The sequence below is a fragment of the Mastigoproctus giganteus genome, chromosome 1 (genome assembly GCF_048544385.1).
Source record: "Mastigoproctus giganteus isolate SK-2022 chromosome 1, ASM4854438v1, whole genome shotgun sequence".
Classification (NCBI taxonomy): Eukaryota; Metazoa; Arthropoda; class Arachnida; order Uropygi; family Thelyphonidae; genus Mastigoproctus; species Mastigoproctus giganteus.
This window is the reverse complement of record NC_143575.1, coordinates 221,357,323-221,370,544: the sequence shown is the minus strand read 5'-3', so window position 1 is coordinate 221,370,544 and position 13,222 is coordinate 221,357,323. Positions and strand designations below refer to the sequence as shown.

The 13,222-nt window shown below is 37.6% G+C and overlaps 1 protein-coding gene across 1 annotated transcript in view; it reads right to left on the bottom strand.

Moving 5' to 3' along the window:
• Usp32 (Ubiquitin specific protease 32) overlaps positions 1 to 13,222 on the bottom strand; it is an 837,997-nt gene that overhangs the window by 189,814 nt on the left and 634,961 nt on the right. The window contains exon 26 of the mRNA XM_090368859.1: positions 11,751 to 11,932. Coding sequence (XP_090224985.1) covers positions 11,751 to 11,932 — 182 coding nt within the window. The remainder of the gene's footprint in view (positions 1 to 11,750; positions 11,933 to 13,222) is intronic.

Here is a 13,222-nt window from a genome sequence, read left to right as displayed (position 1 = left end):
ACGTAAGCAGGGGTCGAGGTGGGGCGCTCACACCACATGGAGGAACGCCGCCCCTCTATGTTACCAGGCAGTACTAGGTGGTAGATGACTCTCATCAACCGGTGAAATACCACCACTTTGCTTATTGGAGGCTTGAAGTGGTGGAACCCATGTTTAGTCTCTAGAGCTAAGTTCGGGTCAACCCTTCCCTATCTCTTCCATCATGCAGTATGATTGATGATTTTTGAGGTTATGATGAATGTCGTGGCGAGATCCAATATTCCTTACATTTCGAGGGTACAGCTCTAAAACGGTGTTCGCAGGCCGGCTGCTAGTTAGTACACCGGACTGAACCTATTGGTAACTCTCTAGGAAGCTTCCGGATCAGCTAGTGTATAATCTTGCTACCTCTACTCTGCCAGATAGTGACTGGAGGGAGTCCGAGTAGTGTGTATGCGGGGAGCATTGTCGAGGCCACGTTATGTCAAGGATCTGGGTATATTCTTACCACATGTACGCCATATCCAAAAATTTCATTACTTCATACAGCATGTCCCACCCACTTTTTCTTACTATTGAATACACCATGAATTGTCAAAATAATAGAGCAAGCTTATCTGCGAAAAGATCTAAACCTCCCAAGGACTTCCTAATTCATTTCACAAATATACATGGTCTCAATTCTAATCTCAACGATGTCCATTTCCACTTGCAGTCTTCCAAACCCCATGTACTTTTTCTGACTGAATCTCAGTTATCAGTTGATTCAACTACTGCTCATCTCAGATGTCCAAATTATTTGCTGTATGATTCCTTTCGCCTCAAAGGTGGTACTTGTGCATATGTCCGTTCTGATATTCCCTGTCAAAGACTTGGCAATTTGGAATCTCCTCTCTTTGATCTTCTCTGGCTTAAAATCTCTCTACCTCATTGTGTAAAATTCATCTGTTGTCTCTACCGTTCTCCCAACTCCACTAATCATTTGGAGCTCTTTGACTTCCTCTCTTTGCAACTTGACTTTCTCCAGTCCAACTTTCCTAACAGTGAGGTAATTTTCCTTGGTGATTTTAACGTTCACAACTCCAGCTGGCTTCCATTTTCTAGTCACACCGACCCAGCAGGTCGAGATGCTGAGGCTTTTGCAATTACTAATGACCTAGCACAGATTGTTCATTTACCTACAAGAATACCGGACAATCCTAATCATGCCAATACGCTTGATCTTTTTCTCACAAACAGCCCTTCTAAGTACAAGGTTGAAGTGAGAGGTCCTTTAGGCACTTCAGATCACAACTTGGTGATTGTCTCTTCTCCAATGGAACCTTTATCTCATGGCTATTCCGAACCTCGTATTGTTTGGCATTACAAGAATGCAAAATGGGATGACCTGCGAGACTTCTTTTCTTCTTTTCCTTGGTCTGATTACTGTTTCAAAACTTCTGATGTCAACGTTTGCTCAGATCGTGTCAGTGAAATTATTCTTGCAGGAATGGAATCCTTTATCCCACACTCCACTTTAAAATCTCGTCCTTTATCTAAACCTTGGTTTTCCAATAAATGTGCTAAGGCTGTCCAAGAGAAGAACGTTGCATATCGTAATTGGCTTGTTTCTAATTCTTCAGTTTCATTTTCTGCCTACACCAAAGCTCGAAACAATTGAAAAGCAGTTATTAATCAGTCCAAACTAGAGTTTGAACAGGCTAAGAGTAGAAAACTTGCTTCTTGCCCTAATGGTAGCCGAGCATTCTGGTCTCTTGCCAAAGCTATTGGCCGCAACTTTTGCCCATCTCTGCTCCCACCTCTGTCCAAACCAGATGGTTCTGTTGTCACTTCAGCCAAGGATAAAGCTGACCTGCTAGCATCCCATTTTTTTTCGAGTTCATGTATTAATGATCTTGGTAAAACACCTCCCACCATTCCTAACACGCTCCATTCAATACCTCCTGTGGTCTTCTGTCAAAAGGATATCAGAAGGATTTTGATGAATCTTGATGCTAAGGAAGCTCCAGGTCCTGATGGTATTTCTCCACTTGTTCTCAAAACCTGTGCTCCTGAACTTACTCCTATTCTTTGCCGCCTTTTTTCACTTTCTTATTCCAAAGGTGTTTTTCCTTCTGCTTGGAAATTTGCTCATATCCAGCCAGTTCCTAAAAAGGGTGACAAATCCCTCCCATCCAATTATCGTCCCATTGCAATTACTTCTACTCTTTCTAAAGTAATGGAGAAATCAATTAACCGCCAACTCTTAAACTACCTAGAAACCTTCCGTCTGATCAACGATCGCCAGTATGGATTCCGTCAGTGTCGATCCACTGGTGATATTCTGGCTTATGTTACCCATTTATGGACTAATTCAATGGAAAGGTTCAGTGAAACACAAGTAGTTGCTCTTGACATCTCAAAGGCTTTTGATCGTGTTTGGCATAAAGGTCTTCTAAACAAGCTTCCATCTTATGGTTTGCCAACTGTTTTTAGTAATTGGTTATCCAGTTTTCTCTCTGATCGCTCACTGAGGGTGATGGTAGATGGCTCTCTGTCTTCTAACTTCTCCACTAATGCTGGTGTCCCCCAAGGTTCAGTTCTTTCCCCCACTCTTTTCCTCTTGTATATCAATGACCTTCTTACATTGACTGGAAATCCTATCCATAGTTTTGCCAATGATAGCACATTGCATTCAACTTTCCATTTTGAGAAACCTTGTCCTGCTCAATCAGCTTCAAGTTCTCGAAAATCTGCTGCCAATTCCTTAAATGCCGATCTTCAGGTAATTCTCCAGTGGGGCAAAGACAACTTAGTTGATTTCAACCCTTCTAAAACTCAATCTTGTCTTATATCTCGCAAAAAGGATTCTTCTGCTTCTATGCTTATCTTTAGTGACACTCCGATTTCTAGGCAAAATGATATATCTCTTTTGGGGATTACCCTGACTTCTAATCTCTCTCTTGGCACAAGCACATTACAAATATTGCTTCCTCTGCATCTAAAAAACTTGGTTTTCTCTTTCGCTCTCTTCGTTACTTTTCTCCCAAACAGCTGCTCACTCTGTATAAATTGCAAATCCGCCCTGCCATGGAATATTGTTCCCACATCTGGGGTGGTGCCCCCAAAACTTCTCTCAGGCTTCTTGATTCCATTCAGAAGAGGGCAGTTAGGTTAATTAATGATTCATCTCTAACAGTCTCTCCACTCGCTTTCTCATAGACGCACTGTTTCTGCTGCATGCCTCTTCAACAGATACTTCCATGGGCACTGTTCTTCTGAATTGGCTTCTATAATTCCCGCTCTCTCTTTCAAAACAGTCCGAACACGTGCCGCCACCAGCCAACATCCATTTACTGTCCAACTTCAAACCCACAGAACCAACTTTTCATCATCCTCATTTATTCATTCAACTGCCATTTTCTGGAACAACCTTCCTTCATACGTATTTCCTGAAAATTACAATCTACAGAAGTTCAAGTCCAATATCAACAAATATCTTCTTTCGTCTTCTCAATCTCCAACCCAAGCACAGTACTAAGTACTATAGGTTATAATACCTCTCGTGTTTGGGGTTCTCATAAAAAAATGTCACCTGAATATCAACTGATATTCCATCAAGTGTTCCATCACTGTACAAAGTTAGAATCATATTCATAAAACAAACAAGAAAGTTTGAATGTAATGCAATAAATGTTTATTATTGATCTGGAAAGGTGAATAAGCAACAAAGGATAAAATCAGTTGACATCTTGCAATTTAACTAAATGACAATCAGACTGGGTGGAATACCTAATAACAGCAATTCAACTGAAAATGTACAGGAGAGCAAAAACAGCACCACTTATTTATAATTTAGTAAAAGCAGTGATGTACAGGTAACTTGCTTGTCATGCCTTCCCAGCATTAATTTGTTATAACATGGTTTATAATTCAAGGATTTAAAAAGAAATATTTTATGTAAAAATATCTAACCGGGAGTTGTGGACAAGTAATGCTAGGTGGGGATGAATGCACTGAGCTAGGTGAGTACACTATAATGTGCAAATTCACTACCTTTACTACCCCTTTAACTGCTGTCAAATTCACATGTCAGGAAGTCCTTTCTCACAGTGATTTGAAATTATTGTATATAAATAGTTTTAATTGTTAAAGAGTATCTGATGGACAGGATAGATAAATACAGAAAGCTACTCCCATATAGGTTTCACTACCGATGTCATTTAAGAGGCACTTTCACTACAAAACAGGCTTAAGGGGTGAGCCAATGTGGCATTGGTTCGGGACACTAAATTTTAGGCTGGGGGGGTGTTTATGAAGGTTTGATGTATGCTCGGTTCTATAAAGGAATTAAGGATCTGAATTTTTGGCCGCTAAAAGTAACTACTAAAGCAAATTTATCTGTTTGGTAAATTTGCTTTAATAGTTTTAGTTTGTTACTACAGTTTAGCCAAATAAACATTACAAGCCAACCCCTCTATGAGATAAATTTGAATATGTCACAAACTGTGTCAATGCTTTTAGAATTAATTAACAAGTGTTTCCCAAGCTGTAGTGTGCAGACACTACTTGTGGTCAGCATGTAAGTTATAAAAGTGGTCTGTGGAACTTAGTAAAATAGAGCTTTTTTGCAGCATGCAACAACCCTATTAACACTAATGGGAAATACAGATATATCTATAACAAACTAATGTATACTACATATATTAAATATGATTACATATCACTGTATTTAAAAAATAGCTATTAATATATTTGCATGTTAATTTTTTCGGTCTGTGGCTTCTAATTCAAATAATTGAATATGCCATTGTCAAGGATTTGAAGCTGGATGAAATGATGTCACGGCCATTCATCCTTATTAAAAATAAGGATGAATCCTCGTTAGTTCAAAATCTTTTTCAGTTATGAATGGGTGGGATCAGGTAACAAACCAAAGTTGGCTCAGGGCACCATAACCCTTTTGAGCGCATTTAAGTATACAATCAGTTCAAGACAACAACAACCACAAATTGTGCATAATAAGTAGGTGGGGGGGAGTGGAAGCCAAAAAGCCAAGTGGTCTACTGTAATTACCCATGAAGTCCCATAAATGTCATCATACATTTCTAAGATGTAAAGGTTTTGTCACACTATTTTTACCATTTTAATGTATTCAGAGTGAATGCAATATACAGAGTTGCTGAAACAAAGGAAAGCTCCTTTGGTTAAGTAGAAATTAGCTATATAAGTATTCAACGTAATAGCAGTTTTGGCACATTGAATGATTTTAGTCAAAAACACTGCCTAAGTTGTCTAAGGAACAGGATAATAACATTTAGTTTTTCCCAAGGACAGGCATGACAGAAAGAGAGAGAGAGAGAGAGAGAGAGAGAGAGAGAGCGAGCATTACCTTTTCAAACCGCTGGCTGCCTAAGTTGTCTAAGGAACAGGATAATAACATTTAGTTTTTCCAAAGGGCAGGCACTTCAAGTCAGAGTAGCAGGACATATTGTACTTACTCACAGGATTCATAATAAAAAATATAGTTTCCAGTATATTGATACATTATTGCAATGATCAGATCCATGAACATAAGAATCAGACCAATAAAGTTTAAAATATTTTATTTAAATTTAACACACTGTAATATTATAAAACTAACTGGAGGGCTTGCCAGTTAGAATGCAATGCCATGTTGAGAACAACAGAAGAATCTAAAACCTTGAATAAATGACTCAACATGCTGTTTTTACTTCTGTTAATTAAATGTTAATGGCTGCTATGCTTAATTGTCAACAGCCTATGTTTGAACTTTAATGATATCCTATTATAACTTTAACTTTAGGCTAACTTTAATCCCATAGAACTAATATACAACAAAGCCTCACAAATCTAATATTTGTGAGGATTTATTCTATGGAGGTGGTTACATTGCTAAAAGTAACCAGACACATATTTCAAATGACATTTTAATGATACAATATGAAGACAACCACTAAAGCTTCTGAATGTCCATGCAAAAGCTTTAGTGGTCAAATCACATTGTATCAAATCAAATCATTACAAGTTATGCAGTATGATGTGGAGTCTCATGTTGAAATAAATAAGGACCTCCCATATTGCTGCCACAGAAGACTAGAACTGTTCATAATGTCAATGTACTGCATGGCATGGTTCCAGGAACAAGGACCAATGGTCCAAGAACAAACCATGAAAAACAATCCCAGATGAAATTGGTTATGCCAAACTTCAGTTATGATGATACACATATTCTGGTTAATAATGTTCAGCAGAAATCTACCAGGCGCAAACAGAGCCACCAGATCATCAAACTATGTACCATGATTCTCATTCAATATCACTGGTTTCCAATGTTCCAGGGACCAATTACAATGGGTTATGCACAAATTTGGCATTCACCATGCTTTAATGTTCGGTTCATACATTGCAACCCTTGTGTAAAATTTAATGTTATGAAGCTCTCTATATATCATCCTTTTACTAATATCAGCTCCTACAGCCTCCCTAAACCCTGGATGATGGTATTTAATGAGGACTGACTAGATTCATGTAGCATTTTTTCCCCAGCATCCTATGAATTTCTGTGGCATCCCAAACACTTTCTGGCTGTAGTAGCACTATGACACTTAAAATCAGTGATTAAGTCGGTGACTGTTGATTTAAGGTGGTGCTGTTTGTTTGTTTGTTGTTCGGTTTTTAGGAGCATTAGCAACTAAGGCCATATTGCTCCGGGAAATGTGGTGGTCATTCCCTGAACTTTCCTCATCCTCCGTATTTGGTGGTAATGGGCTCGAACCCCGGCCTAATCAAGAAGCATGTGCTATGCACTGCTGCTCCTTCCCACCTGGCTACGGAGGTGCCCTAAGGTGGTGCAGTTTTCCAGAATGGCACAGACATATCTGCTAATATGGCATCCTACGACAAGCCCCTGTTGGAAGTTGCTGAGCTCAATGCTATGACTCATCTACTGTATTTTGTTAATATGTTTACTTCTAGCATTCTCCCCCCCCCCTTTTTTTTATGAAACCCAAAACATGAGAGGTATTAGAACATATACTTTGTACCATGCATGGGTTGAAGACTGAGGAGATTAAAGAAAGAAGATATTTGTTGACATTAGACTTGAACTTCTGTAGATTGTAATTTTCAGGAAATATGTACGATGGAAGCTGCTCCAAACAACGGAAATGAATGAATAAATGAGAAAGAAGAAAAGTTGGTTGTGCGAGTTTGAAGTTGGACAGTAAAAGGATGTTGACTGGTTGCTGCTGGTGTTTGGACTGCTTTGGAAGAGAGAGCAGGAATTATAGAAGCCAATTCACAATTCAGAACAGTGCCAATGGAAAAATATAAAAGGCATGCACCAGAAAAAGAACATTTGTGATACAGAGAGTGAAGAGCCTCTGTTAGAGATGAGTCATTAATTAACTAAACTGCCCCTCTTCTAAATGGAATCAAGAAGCCAGAGGGAAGTTATGGGGGCATCTTCCCAGATGTGGACACAATATTCCATGTTAGGTGGATTTGCAATTTGTACAGAGTGAACAGCAAATAGAAGAAAAGTAACAACGAGAACGAAAGAGAAAACTCAGTTTTTTAGAATGTGCTTAATCCGAGAGAGAGAGAGAGAGAGAGATTAGAAGTCAGGGTAACCCCAATAAAGATATAAGTTCTTGCTTAGAAATCGGAGTATCATCAAAGATAAGCATAGGAGCAGAAGAATCTTTTTTTGCAAGATATAAGACGGTCTGAGTTTTGGACGCATTGAAATCCACTAAGTTATCTTTGCCCCACTGGAGAATTACTTGGAATTATTTGTGCAGGGTAAGGTTTTTCAAACTGGAAGGTGGAATGCAATGTGCTATCATCAGCAAAACTATGGATAGGATTTTCGGTCAATGGAAGAAGGTCATTAATATACAAGAGTAAAAGAAAGAACGGAACCTTGGGGAACACCAGCATTAGTGGAGAAGTTAGAAGACAGTGAGCCATCTACCATCATCTGCTGTGAGCAATCAGAGAGAAAATTGGATACCCAATTACAAAAAACAGTTGACAAACCATAAGATGGAACCTTATTTAGAAGACCTTTATGCCAGACACAATCAAAGGCCTTTGAAATGTCAAGACTAACTGCTTGAGTTTCACCAAACTTTTCCATTGAATTTGTCCACAGATGGGTAACATAAGCCAGAATATCACCAGTGGAACAACATTGATGGAAACCATACTGGTGATTGTTGATCAGATAAAACTTCCAAATAATTTAAGAGTTGGCAGTTAATTGTTCTCCATTACTTTGGAAAGACTAGAAGTAATTGCAATGGGACAATAATTGGATGGAAGGGATTTGTCACCCTTTTTAGGAACTGGCTAGATATGAGCAACTTTCCAAGCAGAAGGAAAAACACTTTGGAATAAGAAAGTGAAAAAAGGCGACACAGAACAGGAGTATGTTCAAGAGCACAGGTTTTGAGAACAAGTGGAGAAATACCATCAGGACCTGGAGCTTTCTTAGCATCAAGATTGATCAATATCCTTCTGACATCCTCTTGATGAAAAACAACAGGAGGTTTTGAATGCAGTGTACTGGGAATGGTGGGAGGTGGTTTACCAATACCATCAATACACCTTTTGTAAAAAAAAAAATAGATGCTAGGTCAAGCTTTATGTTTGGCTAAAGCGGCAATAAAACCATCTGGTTTTGACAGGGGGGGGGGAAACAGTGATGGGCAAAAGTTGTGGGCAATAGCTTGGCTAACTTTGGACAAGAAGCAAGTTTTCTACTCTCAGACTGTTTGAAATCTAGTTTGTAGCAAGCTTTGGCGTAGGAACAAATTGAACTTGGAGATTTGGAACCAAGCCAATTGCGATATGCAACATTGTTAGCACATTTATTGGAAAACCAAAGTTTAGATAAAGGATGGGGTTTTCAGGTGGAGTGCGGAATAAAGGATTCCACCCCTACAAGAATAATTTCACTGACAAGATCTGAGCAAACATTAACATCAGAAGATTTGAAACAGTAATCCGACCAAGGAAGAAAGAAATCTCACAGATCATTACATTTTGCATTCTTGTGATGCCAAACACCACAAGGTTGAGAATGCCCAAGAGAGAAAGATTCCATCGGAGAAGAGACCATCATCAAGTTGTGATCTGAGGTGCCTAGAGGACCATTCATCTCAACTGTGTACTTAGAAGCGTTGTTTGTGAGAAAAAAATCAAGAGTGTTGGCTGCGCAGTTAGAATTGTTAGGTATTCTGGTAAGTAAATGAACAATTTACTTACCAGAATACCTGTGCGAAGTAATTGGTAATTGCAAAAGCTTCAGCCTCTCGACCAGCTGGGTCCATGTGACTAGAAAACAGAAGCTATCTGGAGTTATGAACTTTAATTACCAAGGAAAATTACCTCACTTTAGGAAAATTAGCATTAGCATTAGCAGAGGCATTTGATGCAAGAAAGCAAGCAATTGGATTGGAGAAAGTCAAACCATCCGATGCTGGCCTTAAATGAAAGATCTCTGCCTAGTTTTTTTTATTGATTTCAATGGCTTTTTTGATTATTACATGTCCTAACAATGGAATTCCTTGGCTACCTTTTTGAACAAACCATTGAAATATCGCAGTATCCAGTTGTTCATTTTTAACAAGCTTCATTGAACAAACCATTGAAATATTGCAGTATCCAGTTGTTCATTTTTAACAAGCTTCATTGTTTTACGACTTTTAACATTACCATCAGTGGTTTCCATTTTCGACACGTGGTTTTTCAATTTTGTCTGCATCATGCTTGATATCATTTACTGTTGTTCTTCCTGTACCATAAGCTGATGTTATACTTGTAGCACTTTCATCTTTTCTTAGATGAATGATTATTTAAATTTGTGATAATGTCAACACTACTCGTTTACGTTTCTCTCTCATTTCAATGGGTTTACTAAATAAAAATTATTAAAATGTGAAAGAAGAGGTTAAAGTACAACCATATACAGTAAGTTGTTAACTATATAATATCGGTGTAGATACACCATAGTTTACCCATAAATTAGAACTACATATGTAGTGTAAAAGGCATCGTTTTAATTGTATCTCATATTGTGGGTGCCTTCGAATGGCACGTTGCATTACCAGGGTACCTGCCCCTTCACTGATAACTAAGCCAACTATCTTCGAAACGATCGTCTGGGTGGTGGTATCCACTGAAAATAAATAGTAGTCTTCTCTACAAAAAAGCGTTATTTATTTGAAATAGTGCAATACCAGCTATCTCATTATGAAAGCACCCACAATATGAGATACAATTAAAATGATGCCTTTTACACTACATACGTAGTTCTAATTTATGGGTAAACTGTGGTGTATCTACACCGATATTATATAGTTAATTACCTTAACCCATAAGAAATTATGCCTTGTGCATTTCATCTTCTAATACATTATTATTTATACCACTTGGCATCTATCATATTGTGGAAATAACTTCACAACTGTGATGGCATGTTGCATTAACAGGATACCTGCCCATTCACTGATGACGAACCCAACTAGCTTCGAAACGATTGTCTAGGTGGTGGTACCCACTGAAAATAAATAGTAGCCTTCTCTACTAGAAAAGCGTTATTTATTTGAAGTAGTGCAATACCAGCTATCTCATTGTGAAAGCACTCACAATATGAGATACAATTAAAATGATGCCTTTTACACTACATACGTAGTTCTAATTTATGGGTAAACTGTGGTGTATCTACACCGATATTATATGGTTAATTACCTTAACCCATAAGAAATTATGCCTTGTGCATTTCATCTTCTAATACAGTGAGTTGTATACAAAGACGGAGTGACACATAGCACCAACATCACAATGCATTACAGCATAGTGGGGTGAAGTGACAGTTAACAGAGACTGATGGTAAATAGGGCGACAGACAATCGAAGTTCTACTGATTTATTTTAAGTTTCAATTACAATGAGAGAATAATATTTATTTTTCCTTATAATCACAAAAAAAAACATTTAAATTATCCCACTGCTTTATCAAATTTTGGAAACCGATTGCATAAACAGATGTTGGTTGCTATAACAACCAATGATGTGCATTTTTTTCTATTTGCACTGTCAGAAATCGCATTGTGAGATGAACTGGAGGTGCACCACTTTCAACCAGAATGCAAATATGCTTAAAAGCAATGAGGATCCGTGTTCATCTCCAACACAGAAGTTTAAGGTTGTTCCATCAGAATAGAAGATAATGACATTTTCATCCTTCTCATGTGAATACTACACTCTGTTGTATATATCTAAGGAATTTAGAGACTCGTCTACAGATAGCGCCTGAACTACTGAGACATGGAATACTATCACTGAATAACAATTCAAGGCAGCATACAGTATATGTAACTCAAGAGATCATTAATGATTTGGGATGAGAACTTCTTCATCATCCTTTCTACAGTCCTGGCCTTGTCGTGAAGTGATTCAAATCTGTCTGGTTCAATTAAACAACAACATAGCAGGGAATGTTTTTCAAATGATGCAAAGGTTGAAAACAATGTACGTTATTGGTTATGACAGCCACCAATGAATGTTTATGCAACAAGAATTTGATAAAGTGATAGAACAAATGTATTTTCAATGATTATCACCCTCTTACTTTGTTTTATTCCTCTACTTCAGTATTTGCTATTGCCTTAAATTAATGTAGATGAAGAAGTCAGCGCACAGAAGAATATTAGCATTTATAATAAAAATAATAATAAAAAAAATCTGAACAGCAGCTCCTACCTGATTTGCACAATGTAGCAAATTATCAGTTTCTGAATCACCAATATTAAATGAATTTTTCTCTCCATGTGAATCTTGAGAATCACATACTAGATTTGTATCACTCCTTGATATATCACCATTGATGGGAAGAGGCTGAACTTTCTTTGGAATATGACTGGTTCCTGTAGACAATCCTGATTCTGTAAAAAAAATTTTTTTTATTAAACTAAAACTAGGCTTATATCACCCTTAATGAATAAAAAATATATATACATATCTACACAAAATTAAGATCCCCCTCCCTCATTGGGTTGGTTCTATGTGAAAACAGAGTGCTCAGTGAATCTGCAACTTAAGTGGGTGGTGGTGGTTGTTTTGGTTTTTAGGAGCATTAGCAACTAAGGCCATATTGCTCCGGGATATGCAGTGGTCATTCCCTGACCTTTCCGCATCCTCCGTATTTGGTGGTGACAGGCTCGAACCCTGGTCTAATCAAGGAGCGTGTGCTACGCACTGCTGCTTCTTCCCACCTGGCTATGGAGGCACCTTAAGTGGGTGGTAGAGGGGTGTTACTACAACTAATTCTCATTGCCAACTTTAAGGCAAAATATAAATGTACAACAATGTTAAATTTTGTATGGTAAAATGTTTGGTATAATGAATGCTAGAGTATTTAAATATTCAGTATAACAAAATCATCGCCTCCCCCCAAAATTTATGGGGTATTTTCATGTAAAAATGTTTTATTTTAACAAACATCACTGTAATGAAAATATCAGTTTAACATAATAAAAAGTCATACTGTTACAAAAAATATGACCATTACAATGAAATCTGTAAAAAGAAACTCTTAAAAAACAGCACACGCTTTTTGATCTTTAGCATCTGGCAATGCTACAATGGCTAAATTAACTGGGAAGATAATTCCCTGTTTGAGATTAGTGGCTTTTGATTTGTTTATCTTCTTAGTCTTATTTACGTTTTATTATTTTGAAAATGAAATAGACTAGGTTCATGTTTATATCTCTCTATACATTAAAAAGGTTTTCCTCCTAGTGTTATTTATTTATTCGAGCCAATGGGAGAAGAGGGCGGGGCAATGATGTCAATACAAATGCATAGATAAATAATTACATAGGTCATTTCTTGATTAGATTTCGATCAGTGTGTTATAATGTTATTATTATACAATACAAAATACTCAACTATTTACAATCATACCTCTACTTTCATTAAATGGAAGGCACACAAATGGGCTACTGGGCAGAATCAGACACTTGCTGTTAACAATGTAGAGCGCATACGTGGAACGCATGCTAACGCTCATCACATCACGACAACTGTCTCCATTACGTTCACCAACCTCGTGCATGTGCTTCTCTGTCTAACACATGACCATGCCCAGCATCATTCGATGTTCATTGTAATGTTTTTTGTATATTAATTAGAAGGAACCCATTGTCCGACGTAGTTTGTATATTTGTAAATAT